Below are 17503 nucleotides of genomic sequence, written 5' to 3'. Positions count from 1 at the left end.
ACGGGAGCGGCTGAATTTTTTTTTGCTTGTGGCGCCAACAATCCTAGAGGCAGCCCTGTAAGCACTCCTTTGGAAAGCCCATTTTTTTACTAGCTGCAAATATACATAGTTTTTGCAAAGTCAAGCCACATCTCATGTTAGCCTTCCTTTAATCTGGTTACCAATAACAGCACAAATAATTAGATCAGCAAGTGGACTGTAAACTGCCCCTGGGCTTTAGCCTTATCACGAGATGATCAACAGCCGCCGCTGGCTAGTGACTGCTTGAAAGAAGATGTGCCTTTCCTAAGTGATATTCTGGCGTGGCGTGGATCAAGGTACCCTTGATATTTCTGTCTGCCTCATCAGCAGACCCCGTCCCTGCCCCCCGCAGAGTACCCTCCATGCCCACGGCCGGCCCCACCCTGTTGACGGTTCCTCCCGCTCCAATGTCCCGCAGGAGTTCAGGTGGTGCAGCGGAGCGCCGTGCACGGCGCTGTCAGCCAGTGGGGAGCAGCCTCCACCCCGCCCCGGACAGCATCACCTCGGCCCCCAGGGACAGGGCCGGGCACGGGCCTCCCCCGCGAAGCTCGGCGGGCGGCAGCGAGCTGGCCCCGCGAGGGGGGCCAGGTTGAGGGGGTGGGGCAGGAGAAGGGGGCACAACCCGCCAGCCCCTCGTGTCCCCGCCGGGGGTACGAGCCGCGCCCCCTGCAGTGACACACCCCCCCCGTCCCGGGGTCGAGCGGGGCCTGCCCCCAGGAGCCCCGCCCAGGCGATGCCGGGAGCTGGGAGGACTCCGTTTACCAGCTCTCAGTGGCACCGGCCCTGGCCGTTCAGTGTGTTGCTATGGAAACGAAGGGCTTCTCCCCCCCAGCTGTCCGCCTAGCGCCTCGGAAGGTAGAAGGCCCCGGCCCCGCCCCTCCCGCGGGACTCTCCTTCCCGCGCCTGTTCCTCCGGGCAGGCGCCCGGCTTCCGCACTGCGACCGCGACAGCCGGGAAGAGGGCGGGAGAAAGAGGGCTTTGATCAGGCAGTGGCTTAGTCACCTCAGCAAAGCCACGACCCCTCACGGAGAGGTCTCCAGGTGTCCGGTTTTCAGCCGGGACACACCGTTGGAAGGGGAGCCTGGCGGGGCGCCGCGAGCTAAGGCAGACTACTCCCTCCGCGTCCCGTGCCGCAGCCCAGGGCTCTGCACACGGCCCCTGCGCCGAGCACTGACTCCCTGCGCCCACTGGCCAGGAACGGCAGCCAATGGGAGCTGCAGGGGCGGTGCCTGCCGGCAGGCACGGTCTACAGAGGTAGTTGCTGCACCTCCGCTCCACCTAGGGGAGCCAGACCTGCTGGCCGCTTCTGGGGTGCAGGGACAGGTACCTTAGCCCCCCACTGCTATGCCACTGACCGGGAGCCACCACCGGTGACCTCAGCCCACACCCCCTCCTGCACCCCAACCCCTTACCCCAGTCCAGAGCCCCCTCCCACACGCCAGGTGTTTTAATGCAGCCCTCGAGCTCTCATCAGGGAGAGGGGCCGGGGCTTTGCCCTACTCCACACAGCTCCTGGAAGCAGTGGCATGTCCCCCCTCCAGCTCCTACATTTAGGGTCAGCCAGAGGGCTCTATACACTGCCCCTGCCCCAAGTGTGGCCCCCCACAGCTCCTAGTGGCTGGGAACCACAGCCCATGGGAGCTGCAGGGACAGCACCTGCAGCCAGGGCAGCGCCTCCACTTAGGCAGCAGAGGGAGAATATGCCACTGCTTCTAGGAGCTGCTTGAGGTAAGTGCCACCTGGAGCCTGCCCCAGCGCTAATCCCCCTCCTGCCCTACCCCCGAATGTAGCTAGACAAAGGTAGGGAGAAATGTATGAAATATTATCTCTTCTGCAATTACTAGTCAACATTCACTTTTTAAGAAATGTTTCTTTTAGAGTTCCCTTCTCTTTTAAAAGCTTGATATAACATGTGTATTCATTTCATAACATTAATTTTTTTGTGCACAAGCCAGCAAAAGGAATAAAAGTCAGAGTTAGGCTGCAAATTTTATTCATAGAGGTATATAAACATGCAGCAATACATGCACTTCCCTACACAAAGAAATTTCTTACATGCATGCACACACTTGCCTACACAGAGAGACACCCAGCTGGGAAGGGAGGAGGGTGGGCTGGAGGGGGTGGATGGGGAGGCAGATGGCTACAGGTGCATGAGGATGTGGGGGGCACAGGGGTGTATAGGAACATAATGGGAGCGAAGCAGTGTATGAAGGTGAATGGGGTGCAGGGCTGTGGGGGGCACAGGGGTGTATAGGAACATAATGGGAGCGAAGCAGTGTATGAAGGTGAATGGGGTGCAGGGCTGTGGGGAAGTGAGGGACATGGGGTGGCAGGTCTGGGAAGTGGAAAGAGTGGGCAGGAGAGCGCTTTAAGGCGTACAGGGCTGGGATGGGTAGGTGTGGAGGACAGGGTATGATGGGACAGGGAGGGATGCAGTGAGGGGGATGGGGTGCAGCCCCATTCCCAGAATTCTGAGATGGGGATACATACCTCCAACTCCTGGGTGCTGGCGATGGGGCAACAGACCGCAATGAGCTGCAGCTCGAGCCAAACCACAGGAGCACGAGAAGCAGGACAGTAACAGCAGTAGAGGCGCATGTCAGGACCACTCAACAGCCACCTGCTAGGCACACTAGCTCATCCCTGCCCCAGCCAATGGGAACTGTGCCTGCAGGTGAGGGGCAGGGCCACACATGGACCCTCCTACATGTAGGAGCCAGAGTGGGGACATGCTGGCTGCTTCCCCGGAGCTGCGCAGTGCAGCAGCTAGCAGGGAACCTGCCAGCCCTGCTGCGTGGCGCTGCCAACCTGACAGTCAACAGCCTGGTCAGCCATGCTGACTGGAGCTGCCAGGATCCCTTTTCCATCAGGTATTCTGTTCCAAAACCAGACACATGGTCACGCAAGTGAGGGCTCCAGCTGGGGGTGCGGGCTCTGGGGTGGGGCTGGGGCCAAGGGGTTCAGAGTGCAGGAGGGGGTGTGGGCTCTGGGAGGGAGTTTCGGTGTGGGAGGGGGTTCTAACCTGGGGCAGGGCATGCAGGACAAGGTTCAGGGTAGGGGATGGGCTCCAGGCAGCATTTACCTGAGGCAGCTCCCAGAAGCGGTACTAGGGCCCTGTGGCCCCTAGGCACAGGGGTGGCCAGAGAGGCTCAACATGCCTTTGACATGCAGATGCTGCCTCTGCAGCTCCCATTGGCTATGGTTCCTTGCCAATGGGAGCTGCAGGGCCAGCACTAGGGGCAGGGCAATGCACAAAGCCTCCCTGGCCACTCCTGCACCTAGGGGCTGCAGGGACATAGCACTGCTTACGGGAGCCATACAGAGCCAGGGCAGGCAGGGAGCCTGCCTTAACCCCACTGCGCTGCCAACCAGACTTTTAACAGCCCAGTCACATTGGTGACTGGAGCCACCAGGTTCCATTTTCAACCAGGTGTTCCAGTAAAAAAACAGATCCCAGGCAACCCTAATTGAAGAGCTAAAGAGGCTGCACACTTGGCTGCCCAAAGCAAGCAAGCATCATTCAGCCTCTGGACAGTTTCACAGGTAGGTTTATCAGATATAAGCAAGCAGACAGCCCATTCATATGCAACCTACAAGCCCCAGCATACAAGACTCCATCCTAGCTTGCTGTGCATTGCATGCCGAGACCGGTAGTTCCAAGGGGCAACACCTTTGTAGTGAGATGAGGGTTAAAGAACAGGCACAGCATTTGGGTTCTTGGCAAAGTGAGCAAAGTGGCCCTGCTATGGAAAGTTTGGACCTCCTTGCCTGCTGGGATGGGAAACCTAACAAGGCTCCTAAAGAACAGAGATCATCACAGATGGCTGGGGCCAAAATGTATCCACGGGGCAAGTCCACTAGAGTCAATTTTAGCCCCTAGATTCAGAAATGCAGAAGCCAACTCTCCCCCTTTTCTATTGGCATCTAAATGAATGATAGCCTGGGGGACCAAGTGCACTGAGTTGGCCCTTGCAGGGGATAAAAGCAGAGGAGCTGGGATTAAGAAGATGCGACCCCTAGGATTGTCATTGTTTAAAAACGAGGAAAGCAGGTTTGGAATTGGGAGTTACTTAACGCTCTGCATGGAGATGCCTGGGGACCTGTGCCCCATGGGAGCTTATTCCTTCAGCACAAGAGTTTTTGCCCATTCCCAATCACTCCCTCCTCCAATATCCCTCCACAATGCTTTGCGACAGATCCCAGAGTGCTCCAGAGTGGGCACACAAGGACTCTATGCAATAGGTTATCGGGGTCCTTGCTGAGCAGGCGGGGTTGCCCTGGTGGCTGTCTGGTACCCAGAGCCTGGCTCCAGCGGAAACATGATGCATAGATTGGAGGAGGAAAGAAGTCTCTCACCCCTGCTGCCTCAACATCCAGGAACAATGCGCTTCACCCTCCCGCCAACTCCAGTAGGGTGGGGTGCAGCCTGTCCCTCGCAGTAACATGGGCTCTAGGGGACACTGAAGAGAATAGACCCACACACCTTTCCTAGATAGCAAAATATATTCCAGTAGATTATATAAACAGCGTTTCTGCATGACAGAACATTTTACAAGTTAATACATTGCAGACAGTAACAGAATGACATCTCCACAACAGGCATCTCTTGGCAGCTATTCCAGCCTTAGTAACACCAGAGGTTGTTCATACCACTTACAGGTAGAGTGCAGTTTAGTTTCCTCTACTCAGTGGTATTTGTACATTGAATTCTTTCTGCCGCTCACCCTTTCCGACTAAAGAGATTAGAATCTGTCTGCTCCAGGAAGGAGACTAGTAGGGTTGTCGACTACTCTTAACAGCAAAGACCCCAGTGCACTGGGTAGAGACTTGCAGGTATCCTGCTGACCAGGTGCATACCCCTGAGACATCTGAAAAGAATGTAGGCTCTCTCAGAGGGCACATTTAAACCATTCCCTCCTTCCAGCTCATTTACATTCAGAGATTCAAGGCAAATGATCCACTTTCCATTAATAGGTTGATACTGCCTCTTCCCATCCCAGGCACCCTGCCTCAAATCATGGATTTCTTCACAGCAAGTAAAAACAATTAGGCTTATTTTGATAATACTTATTGAACATTGTACTATTTTAAGAGATCAAAGGCAGGATTTCTTTCTGTTCTAAAGCCATCTTCACACAGGAAACTAGATAGCTTGGTGGGTTTTTTAAAAGCAGCAAAAAAAGGACACATTAGGTATGAAGATTCTGTATGAATCTACAGTCCTCTTACAAGGACAAATATACAATACCCTTGCGAACTATTACATATTTCATATATGCAAGAAACTGGGTACAAAAAATCTCACCACATTAATACAGATTTCTGTGATGTTACTGAGCAGTGAGTTGAGTTGTATTGGTGGGCATTCCAAAATGGAAGCTTCCCATTTCATGGATGGTTAAGAGATAGTGGACGTAAGCTTCACAATTTTACAAAGAACTCTTAATGTGTATATATAGTAAGAATTCAAATAGGTTGTTAGCCTTAAGTGGCCAAATCACTGGCTAGACCACCACACTGATAGCTCTGGGATTCTACGGCATACCAACAAAACAAAAAAAACACTTCAAAGGTAGTATCTTCAATTCCCATTTAGCCCAGCAATGTGCAATCATTTCGCTAGAAAGTCTAAGGCCTCAAGTATTTCCCCAAGGCAATCATGAAAACTGAATTTCAAGCGGATATCAAATCTCACAAAATAAGTAGTCAAAAAATAGCAAAATTTGTCAGTAGTGTAGTTGTTAATGCTCTCTAAAGGCATGGTTTCAGGTGACTTGAACTACAAGGTAAGAACTGAATGCGTCAAGAAAAAAAGGCGAGTTACAGCAATTAAACATGCCTGTATAATGACTGGCTTCTGCTTGCAATACTTTAATCCTTTGGCTCCAAGCATTGAGGTTATTGACATAGTAATGCTCAAGATTCTACATTATAGGTAAACTGGCGCCATAGAGTTATACCTAGAGTCCTAGTAGGCAGAGAAGACTCAAAATACAATTCTTCCTTCTTTTGAGAACACTGACACACAGTAGCAGGAATCAGACACAGGATTCAAGAAACCCAAGCCTCTAATCCATCATACCCCAGGGGAGTGCAAGGATTTCCATATATAAGCAGTACATTGCGTTTTAAGAACTATGATTAAAGTCTACTGACTTCAATTCATCTTAGATGGAAGAGAAGTGCTACTATCTGACTACAAAGCTATTTTTAAAAAGGACACTATCAGGTTACAAATCTCAAAATTATTTTACTAGCACTTTTCTTTTAAAAAAAAAAAAGTCTAATTTACTCTCCATTATAACTGTTCAAGCTCTACTAGTGGAAGTAAAAAACCAACAGAGTAAAGTTTCTAATGATTTTCACCTCCAGGCTCTTATATACTAGCACAAATGTCCTATGTTTGGGGGCACACATTTGTTAAACTTTTTCTACTGAAATTAAAAGAAAAAAAAATCATGAAAACGAGAGTTTTGATATTTAGTACAAGCTTTCGTTCAATTAAAAAATTCCATCCTATACATTCAAAACCTGAATTTGTCACAGATTTGACCTGGTTGTGTTCTTTTAATAAGAGCAGGAGACCTACCTCTTGGACAGGAACTAAAAACGAAGAAAAAAAATACTTAAAATCAAAATAGTTGGCTCTGATGAAGTTATGTTTCAACTCTAGAAAATAACGTTCATTGTCAGCACTGGTAGCCATGCCTGTGGCTTGGAGGCCAACAGGATCAACTCGCCACTCATAAAAATGCCATTAAAAACATTTGAGTAACTGTGAAATTACAGTACTTAATAAAAGCCAAGTTGTTCTCTACCACTCGGCTCCTTCAAGCAATGGAAGCTAATTACTGTAGCATACAATTCAATTGTGTCCCTGCTGTACATCACTTAAATGAATAAATGCTATTCAGATAAACAGGAGTTATATGGTTAGTTTCTGAACTCATTTGTAACCTAGAATGCAGAACTGACATCTCCATATAGAAAGGAAAGCGGACAGTAACTGGAAGGGGACCTCAATCAGATAAAATCATGTGCAACTGCTGTGGTAAAGGGAATATTCTTAGTTTGAATACCCTTTCATCAGAGTTTCTCCTTGTAGCAGTGCAATGGTCCCTTCTCCCTCCCAAAGCAGGGCATGAACTTTTCCTGACTCCATGTATTTTTGATGCAAGTATTCCAAGGGAGATATGGCTTTCCATTGCAAAAGTAGTGATTTAGCGTCGAGAAGGGGGGAAAAGGCTTTGATTCATCCCCTTATTTTCAAATGCTTTTGTGTCAGGAAGCCATTATGGAGCATCTTGTCAACATGTGGCAAGATTAATGGGCACTGTATCCAGTGGAGCTATTTGAATGAGAATACATTAAGTCCCACTGAAATCAATGGGATTTTTTCAACCTGCTCCATAATACTCAATGCATACTAACATACGCAGAATAGTAAGTGCACATGCACAACAACAAGTTTGCACTTTCATTTGGCAGTTTTGTATCCCCCTAAGATAACTGATTAGTCTAGGGGGTACAGGGAGGTAAGTTGTCAGAAAAAGCAAACTCCTACTGCTCATAGTCACATGAGCTTCAGAGCACAACAGAAAAAGCCTAAGGGCATAAGAGCTGTAATTGGAATCCTGACAGCCAGAGAGGTCAGGCTCTTGTGATTTAGGGACCAACCTTATGCTTTTTTAGTGTAACAGAGGTTTTTGGTTTAAGAATGTATGCACTCAGGGCCCTACTTTTGGGTATAGCAAATATCTTCATAGCCAGTAGCAACCGATCGATCATTCCAACCACAGAAAGAAAAAGTCTTCAGCATTAAAAATTAACTTTCCCCAGCCCATTTTCAATTCCTATGTACTGTTTGTGGAAAGTAATTCCAGACAGAGGACATAGAAAGCCATCCACCAATACTTGGGCTATGATGCAAAGACATGTTGCTCTGTCACATAATACTACCATAGCAACAAGGAGGGTTCCAAAGAGCATACAGATTCTGTAGACCTCTCCAGTTACTGAAGGAGGAAACAACTTTGAAGGAATGTCTAAAACAGATTGATAGAGGCTACCGCTGAGCTCTACTTAGTCTGACCAGCCCATCTACTGTCTGGATGAAGAGTAGCAAAATACGAAGCGCCGCTGGAACGAGCAAAATTCAATGGACATGACCTTCATCTCAGTGTTTCATGACTGACATGGGAATGACTGAGTACAGCTGTGTGAAATGAGAGCTACCTGGAAGCCTGCTGCAGTCCACTTCAACTGGGCTGCCTCAGTAAAGTTACAAAAACAGTTTATCTCCAATAATCAGGAGGCACAACTTTCCTTAAAAAAAAATATTTGAAGTGAATGATGTCATTGGTCCCTGTCCTTGGAGGAGCACAGGCTGATCTTCAGATATGGGAGGAAAGATGAAAGCTGGGTTTAATGGTTTTAAATCTGAATATGACAATTCCAGGAACGTGGTTTCACATAGTCCAGGAACGTGGGCTAGAAGACACAACAGAAGAGAGGCAGCATGTTAGTCATGGACATGTAGTGGTGGAAATTATTGTAATATCTACTGAAGTCTATAACCTTTTCTGTTCACACCCCCCTTACAGGAAATGAAGACAGCAACACCACACACTCTCCATCTGATATTCATGGAGGCTATGACTGATTCTGACAGCAGGGTGGAGCCAGATATTTTTTCAGGTAAACATAAGCATCTAGTCTATGACCATTACAAAAAAAAAAAAATAAAAAAATCTATTCATCTGTCTTCAGCGAAGACAGATCTACAACAGCAGCTGATTGTTTCATGCCATGTCTCCTTCATATTGGTGTACATAAAACTCATGTGGTGGGGGTAGGGCAGAGGGGTTTGGAGTGTGGGAGGGGGCTCAGGGCTGGGGCAGAGTGTTGGGTGCAGAGGATGAGGGCTCTGGCTAGGGGTGAAGGCTCTGGGGTGGGACTGGAGATGAGGGGTTCTGAGTGCGGGAGGCGGCTCAGGCTACGGGGTGAAGGCTCTCGGGTGGGGCCAGGGCTGAGAGGTTCAGGAGGAGGGGCAGAGGGTTGGGGTGTGGGCGGTGCAGGCTCTGGGGTGGGGATGAAGGGTTTGGGGTTCAGGCTGCCCTGGGGCTGTGGTGGGGAGAGGGAGAGGAAGAGAGAGAACACTCCCTCCAGCCCTCTCTTGCTGCAGCAGCAGCTCAAGGCAGGGGGAGAGGCACCTCTCCCGGCTGTGGCAACTCCCGCAGTCTTGGGCCGGGCCAAGGGAGAGGCTCCTCTGCCCCGGCCCCAGCAAGTCCAGGGCAGGTCCGTGTTGGGGCCAGTGGGGAGGGGCACCTCTCCCCTGGCAGGTCTGCACTGGGGCTGAGGGGGAGGGGGTGCCTCTTCCATGGCAGGTCCATGCTAGGGGAGAGGCATCTCTCCCCCGCACAGGGCTTAATAGGCAGCTGCACAGCTTAGAGGGAACTTAGGACCAGACCTTGAATTCTGAGCCCACCTAGAATGGGCTTCAGGTAAAACCTTGCTGAATGCCTTTTCAAGGTGCTAAGCAAGACAGGTTGAGCTATCAAGACTACTCAGACACTGAAGAGTTTTTGTTTAGGACTGAAGTTGTCTATGTTTGACTTTAGAAAAATGTTTCTATTTTCCCTATTTTAGGATTGCCACTGCTGAAGGCAAGGGGAAATTCACTACAGACCCAACCAATGCAAAAAACAACCAAACAAAAACCACAAGACAAACCCCCCCCCGCCCCCCCCAAAAAACAAAAAAACCAAAAAATCAAAATCCCACAACTGTTTCTCTTCATCCTGGAGGCTGAGCATGTTGCCTCCCCTGCACTGTAATACTAGTACATATTGCCTGAATGGATGAAAGTGCTCAGAGTTTAAAGGATGTAAGCCCACTACTTGAAAACTGACAGTCAGGGTGAAATAAAATGCACTGTTTAGACTTCTTTAAAGAAGTGACCTGACAAAGTAAAACTGAAAATGTGTATGTGCGCGGGGGGGTGGGGGGGGGTGCGCGTGGGAAGATGAACAACGGGTAGTAAAATACTAGATCCTTGAGATTTTGTCAGCCAGAGACCTTCGCTAATTTCTGTTGGTAGAGTCAGCCCTTCTCCAAAATGATCTCAGAGGTCAGTAATCATGTAAGAGGTCTCAAATTTTGTACTACTCTGGAGTTTCTTATTATGCTCATGTCATAAGTTTAAAAAAAACAGTAAGAGTGAAATAGAAACCAACTTCTTTACATCATCAGCCCCCATTTTCCAGATTATGCCATGTCAGTCCATTCCTGCTCTCCTCTACCATATTACAATTTCTCGCCCTTTTCCCCCATAAGTCTGACACTCGCTAATCTTTTGTCCTTAACCCAAACCAAGCTTGTCCCTTCTCATTGTTTGTATACTTAGTTATTCCAGAATCAAAGGTTAATCACTCACATTTTTCAAGGGGCAATACTGATGTGCATACCACTCCTGACTGTAAAGGCAAATTATGACACCCTGGCCCAGGAAGAGAGAGGTCCACATGATCACATTCCAAATGGGCCCTTTCCGACGGTCATTAAGAATGAAGTTGAAAACCACTGGAGGAGGAAATAGAAAGCCATCAAGGTGCACTATTCAGGACATCTGCAAGCTCAGACACACATCAAGAGCCAATTTTAACACACATCAAGAGCCAATTCATCTCTTGACTTCTCCTTTCATTTCCATTAAATTAGTTTGATCATCAGACTGCTTTCCATGTCTCCACTGTATTGATGGCACATTATGGGAAAAGTCCATACAGCACAGGAAAGCATGCTCATTACCTTCTTTCACAAGTGATATGTATCACATTGGCAGGTTTGTTCCCTACAAGACTACCAGGCAATTGGCCAACAACCAGGTCCATCTGGCAGCTTCAGCTTAGAACGGGAGTGGTAGTGTGCTATAGCACAGGAGTGAAGAGCGCTGGCAGAGCAGGGGGTGGAAGGCAGCTGTGCCTGCCCCATAACAATCATCACCCACAAAGTAAACACGTTTGCACTCATGCTCCCACAAAAAGAGACAGGGGAAAGGGAAGATGCCATCCTCCGACTCAATGCTGGAAGGCTACACCTATACACATCAGTCACTGTAGCAAGATAAAAACTGAGCAACTACTCCCCCATGCTATTGCTTTAAAAATAAAAATATTGGCTACTAGGCAGAAGCGTGGTAACTCATCCTTGAGGGGCTGGCTAAAGGGAAAAGTTATGTTGTTATAAGTTCACTGCCCATTTTTATATACATTAACTTGGTAGGTTATATATGCATGGAAATATGTATATGGCTAGTTGTATAGCAATAACAATTTCCCTTGCCCTTATATTCCTTGCCTCCTTAGACCCCAATCCTGAAAACACATAAGTAACTCTTTAATGGGACCCCTTGGACGCATGTGTTTGCAGGATTTGGGTCTCCAACTGGAACTCTTCTACAGGAAACATTTCTGCAAGTGTTTGAAGAGCAACTAGCCCAACAGAGCCTGATCACCATTTTAGTCTCTGGGCTTTACCACAGTTGTATATTTTATTTTTTACCAAACTCTTTCCTGGTGACTTACTTCCAAAGCACATGAAGAGGCAGAAGAGGACTGGATAGAAATAACCAAAGCAGACTCCCAGGACATACTCGTGTACGGCAGCTGAGACAGCAAAGACAGACAGCATAGCAGCAGCTTTGAACTTCTTACCAAAGAACTGGTGATGGGAAGAGGGGGGGGGGGAAGATATCGAATACACAACTGTTCTGTTGTACTTTATTCTATTTTATACTAGAAGTTAATTCACTTAGTCATTTTAATGGACTAGTTAGGGTCTGCCCCTGCTATGCATGAGGAGCTCTATATTTAAAATGCCATACACATTCCAGATTCCTTAGATTAAGGAAAGTGTCTATTCTTTGGGGGATTTCTACTCTGCTTTTCACTTCCTGAGAACACACCAAACCTCATCTATTCAAACAACATATTACCATGCCTGAATGTAACAGTTCTGTGAATCAACATACTATTAGGTTCAGTTGCTACCTTTCATTAAAGCACTAGATTAGGCCCCAGTCCTGCACTTTATGCATGTGAGTAAACTAGTGAACTCAATGGTACTCCAAACATGCATAAGTGGCTGCCCATACCAGGACACTGAATTTGGTCATTCACATCCCTGAATGCACCATGAAGCAGCGTTTCACCATCAGGTTACTAGTTTGTCTACAGTTAAATTTTTAACCTAAGTCTCCCCTCCCACCCTGCAGGAAAGGCTCTGTGATCCCCCCCTCAAAGGTCAGAAGATCACTAGTTTGTCAGTCACTGACTCTTTTTGTTAGTCATCAGATCAATCAAAAAGCAAGGCTTTTTTGCATCTCTACAGGACAAGACATTGGCATCTGTAAAATTGGCATAGAAATAGGGAGGAGCTTTTACTGGACATTCATTTATTCAAAACAATTACCAAGTTCTAATATGGATTCCATTGCTACACCACATTAATTCACACTTCACCACATTTTCCTCCTTTGTCATCCTCTTCAGTGATTTCTGCATAATTGCAGAAATAACCTTGCTGGATGAAAGCTATTCCAGAGCACTTCTCCACATCAGTGCCCTTCCAAAGCCAATGAGGACTCTAGCAATACAAACTACTTATTTTCTCACGAGGAATGGTCTTAGCTCCCCTCTTATACCCACCCCCTTACTTTTTCAGAAAAAGAGGTTAGTGTTTCAAAGACAGGTAAAGAATGAGGACTAAGTCGGCTTGCTGCTCACCCACAGGAAGTCCCTGTAAGCATAGTAATACAGCCAGTCATGTACCACCACATTCCATGTTCGGTAATAGTTTGCATATGATGTGGAGTTCCACCAATCCTGTAACACACAGTTAAAGAAGAGAAGAGGGCACACAGTTGGAGTTAGTGACAAGTCTTCCATTAACTCTTTTTTGAAAACTAAGTTTGCAAATGTCTGAGCAGACTAGTTGTTCTAGCCACACAGTCTATCATCCCACTTAATTTAACAAGTTGCACTGCAAGATTGCATCGGTTATGGCATCTGTAGCATCTTTATCTTTCAGGGGTAGGACAGTTACTCCAATAACTGAGTTCTATGGAACTGCAGTGGTCAAATAGAAGGAAAAATTTAAGTTATTGTCATGCCAATGAAAAGATTTGACAGCTCTGGTAGCTGAAGTCCTGTTCACTCACAGAATATGTAATACAAGCATTGGCAGGCCAAGCTTCCCCCACAATGCCCCACTGGGATGCCTCAATCCTGATCTAGAGGGACTTTGGAGAAGGAACTTTCCCTACAATGAACATCAGTAGTATTTCTGCTGCTAGTATGCCTCAAGCAGCAGAGCTTTCTGAAGTTCTTTTCCTCTCCTGCCCCCATTTCATTTGGAGAAAGCAATTCAGGGAACATCATAAAACTAAAATAATTTCATTTGGGGTTGATTAACAAAGATAGCATCTGTAGAGAACAGCAGCAACATCTACAGACATTGCAGAAGAAAGACCTTGTTACCTCGTAGAACATTCTGTCTGCAAAGCGCAGCATCTCAGCAAATGCATTAAGCCAGCAGTGAAGGAATGCAAAGAAGACCAAGAAGAGAATCAGAACACCTGGGGATACAGAACAAAAAAAACAGACTCATTTCACAACATCTTTTGGTTTACTCATCTGTGACCAGGGATACATAAACAGAGCCATCAAACTGTGTCTGCTGCAAACAGGTTTAACAGGAGGAACCAGATTTTGTATTGATCAATCTATAACTATCATTTTTAAAGGGTAATCTCACCACACGGGACACACAGGCTGCTCTATGGTGCAGAGACAGTTGTCAAAGGAGCCAGAATTAAAATTTGACGTTCTGTTTGAATCTCTAGTGCCCTCAAGCTATAATATCCCACTGCTGAACTTTCATGGAGAAAAGTCTTATTTAACAACAGAACAGCTAGTTATCCTCTTAGTTATCACAGGACAGGTGCACTGCAGGGCAGCCATATCTGCTATAGTGACCAATTCTCCACTCCCTATGAAAAACCACCCATCTCACATAAATCCTGTGGACAGGAGTTTGGCACCTTCTCCGAACCCTCCTTTTACAAGTCTAGCCTGAGTGGGAAATGGAGGAAGGTTATAATGTTGCACAGCCATCTGGGTCTCACCTGGCAGGATGGAATTGAAAATGCAGAGGACCAGCCCTCGCAGATTGAAGGGTTCCTGACTTATGTTCCGAAATGGAGGGATGCAGAGTCGCACAAAGATGTAGTAAGCATAAAAAAGCGAACCAATCACCTGTAACACAAGAGCAGTCACACTACATAAGAAAAATTAATGCACAATTAACATCTGTAACATTGCAACTCTCTACAGAAGGGAGAGAAACAATGGCACCACCCATAACTTCCCACAACTCAAACTTTTTGGATTAGAGACAACATCCATGAAACTCCCATAATATTCTATTTTTTTGCTTTCAATTTATGTTGGAGTATTGTTCCCCGATAGCTGGTGTCGTAATGTCAGTGCATTGTCACTGTTCTGCCAGAGTAGCTTTATAAATTTCTCCAAGTCCACCTACTGGCTTGGCAGCTGTGAGCAGTTCTAATATAGTGCTAGAAGATGATAAAGCTGAGTAGTTTTATGCTGATGCCCAAAATAAACTGCGAAATCTCACAATTTGGATCTACCCAAGACATTGAGACAGATCTGAGCACACATTATATATTAAGTTATATTATATTCTCCACTTCTCTTCCATCTGAGAAGATTTACAACAGGCCAGGCCGTTCAAAAACCTGGTTTTGGTTCAGGCAACTCCCTATTCAAAGTTTTAAGACAGGGAAGTTCTGTCAATACAATAATTTGACTGGTTGAACACCGACTCACTTTTTAATTGGCTTTTCAGCTCACCTAAGTGCCATTATAAATGTGCATACTTTACCATAACTACTGTACACATTTTTTCACCCCCTTTCCTTCCACATCAAGAACAGCCTAGTCAAGAGGGAGCTGGGCCCCTTTGTTAGTGCCATTTAGATGCAAAGAAGGATTCCTTGTGAAGCGGCAGAACTCCAGATCACATCACACTGTGAAACTCATTGCTGAGTAATTCACATAAGCTGACGCCTCAAGCAGAAAGTGCTTGGCAATTCCATCTGATAGAATCTGAGAATTCTCTGGACATGTGTTAAGATGATCAAAAACTAAACTAGACTCACCTGTGCAAACTTGGTAGCTACATAACCCCATCTTATCATGGGATTCCTACAAAGAGAAAAAGCATAATGTTACATCTAACAAACTCTTCTTTTGGGGCAGCAAGGATCTCACCCAGTACAACTGCATTCTGTAACCATCCCATCCCTTGAGCACAGAACCCTTTGTTTAAATTAGAGGTTTAGTCTGTGAAATATTGATGGTCTGTAGAAAGCTCATGGCTCCTCCTTACTGCCAGCTGTAAACTGCAATAAGACAGCAAAATATATTACTTTCACATGTAAGAAATTGCTGTAATTTCCATGGACATATGTGTTAGGATATAGATATTCAGGCCTGTCTGTAAAGGCCTATACTCTAAGAATTTAGGTGTATTCTTATCACTTGGCTAGTTCTAGAGGTATACAAAAGAGAATCAAAATCACTGTCTGCCGGTGTAAGGGCCTTTTCTTACTGTGACAGTCTGAGGCCCTGTGCTTAGGCTAAGGCCTTTGGCTAAGCAGCAGAGGCAGCCATAAGCTAGGAAGCGACCAGTCACATCCTCACATTCCAAACTAGTCACATTGAAAGAAGGTGCTATTGGGCTGTTAGGAATACAATCCTGTCCTGATAATGCCTATCACCTCCAGAGAAAGGGAAGTGCCTAGAAAATGTAAAAGGAAGCTTAGTTTGATAGCATCCTGTCTGGCAAGAACTCACTTATCAATACTGGGATGTGAAATCCTCACTTCTGTATTGTTTTGTCATTATAGTTCCCACTTTGCTATTGTTTGTATAATCTCTGTCTGGTTCTGTGATTGTTCCTGTCTGCTGTATAATTAATTTTGCTGGGTGTAAACTAATTAAGGTGGTGGGATATAATTGGTTACATAATCATGTTACAATATGTTAGGATTGGTTAGTTAAATTTCAGGAAAATGATTGGTTAAGGTATAGCTAAGCAGAACTCAAGTTTTACTATATAATCTGTAGTCAATGAGGAAGTGAGGGGGCATGGGTGGGAGGGGGTGGGTGTTTGTGGGGGAGATGGGAACAGGGAATGGGGTAAGGAAATTGCAATCATGTTTTGCTAAAGGGGGAGATGGGAACAGGGAATGGGAGTGGGGAAACTGGAATCCTGTTTTGCTAAGGGCAGGAATGGGAACAGGGACACAGGTGTAAGGCTCTGTGGTGTCAAAGCTGGGAAGGAGGATACTAAGGAAGGAAACTGGAATCATGCTTGCTGGAAGTTCACCCCAATAAACATCAAATTGTTTGCACCTTTGGACTTCGGGTATTGTTGCTCTCTGTTCATGCGAGAAGGACCAGGGAAGTGAGTGGGTGAAGGAATAAGCCCCCTAACAATATGCAATCACGTTAGGAGATAGTGGTCTGCACAACTGTGAATGGGAGGAGAGTTAGTCTACTAGACAGTGCCACTAAAATGGGACCCATACTATGAAAGTTTGAGAACTCCTGGGCTAAGTGTATTTAGGAGGTACCTGTAGTTCCTCCTCAAATCCAAGAGATGGAGCTGCTTAACAACTCCATATTATGGCAGATACTCAAATTTAAGTAAATTCTAAGGCAATAGTCTTCAGAGTTCCATTTCTTTCTAAAGCCATTCAGCATCTGGTTGTTTCATTCCTAGATCTAACTCTAGGTATTGTAGGAGCTTTTCTGAAAAACTGTCAGGAGAATGGCTAGCAGAGGGCAAGTCTGAGTCAGGTCATTGGGGTGCTATTTCCAGCTCTGCCAGTAGTTTGGCATATGACCTGCAGAAACTCACCTTCTCTTTCTGTGCCTCAGTAAAGTGGGGGTAGTTCCCACTTCAGAGGCATTAAACTTAGCTCAGACTTTTAGACTACTACATAAAGATATGAGTGTCGTTGACATTACCTGGGATAGTTGTCCCTGTAGATGAGGGTGGGAGCAAAGAGGAAGTACAGATACTGGGTAACTTGCGGAACTGGGATGGTGCCTGAAAGAGCAAAGAGTATTTGGTAGTGAAGCATTCAGCATACTGAAGGCACTGTGCTTCCCTCACTAGCCTTCTGCATACTTAACCCAGGCCTCCTCACTAGCCCTCACCCTGAAGACTTTAGTAAAGGAGGCAGAATCCTTAGATTGCCAAAAAACAACAGAGGAAAAACAAACAGATTAGTAATTAGCAGGAATTCTGCTTGGGACATGTAGTTCAGATAAACCAGTGCAGCCACTCAGTGCACAACATTGTTAAATTGACAGTCATTACACACGGT

General features: G+C 46.3%; 2 protein-coding genes and 1 long non-coding RNA gene across 6 annotated transcripts in view; 1 reads left to right on the top strand and 2 right to left on the bottom strand.

The window, feature by feature from the left end:
* Positions 1 to 1356, bottom strand: part of AXDND1 (axonemal dynein light chain domain containing 1) — a 58635-nt gene extending 57279 nt beyond the window's left edge. The window contains exon 1 of the mRNA XM_043552655.1: positions 1024 to 1356. The gene's annotated coding sequence lies outside the window, so the exon portion shown is untranslated. The remainder of the gene's footprint in view (positions 1 to 1023) is intronic.
* On the top strand, positions 42 to 10466 carry LOC119566895. Its single transcript, XR_005226375.2, has 3 exons — positions 42 to 317; positions 8628 to 8721; positions 9673 to 10466. It is a non-coding gene; the product is annotated as an uncharacterized LOC119566895 (long non-coding RNA).
* Positions 4509 to 17503, bottom strand: part of SOAT1 (sterol O-acyltransferase 1) — a 47187-nt gene continuing 34192 nt past the window's right edge. For all 4 annotated transcript variants that reach the window (XM_027823658.3, XM_043552664.1, XM_037906018.2 and 1 more), the window contains exons 9-16: positions 17142 to 17223; positions 15266 to 15311; positions 14210 to 14339; positions 13563 to 13660; positions 12810 to 12908; positions 11610 to 11745; positions 10460 to 10605; positions 4509 to 8514 (exon numbers count right to left, since the gene is read on the bottom strand). In XM_027823658.3, the coding sequence (XP_027679459.2) occupies positions 8458 to 8514; positions 10460 to 10605; positions 11610 to 11745; positions 12810 to 12908; positions 13563 to 13660; positions 14210 to 14339; positions 15266 to 15311; positions 17142 to 17223 (794 nt within the window). In that variant the 3' untranslated portion in view covers positions 4509 to 8457. The remainder of the gene's footprint in view (positions 8515 to 10459; positions 10606 to 11609; positions 11746 to 12809; positions 12909 to 13562; positions 13661 to 14209; positions 14340 to 15265; positions 15312 to 17141; positions 17224 to 17503) is intronic.

Source organism: Chelonia mydas, chromosome 8 (assembly GCF_015237465.2).
Source record: "Chelonia mydas isolate rCheMyd1 chromosome 8, rCheMyd1.pri.v2, whole genome shotgun sequence".
Lineage (NCBI taxonomy): Eukaryota > Metazoa > Chordata > Testudines > Cheloniidae > Chelonia > Chelonia mydas.
This window is presented reverse-complemented; position numbering and strand designations above follow the sequence as displayed.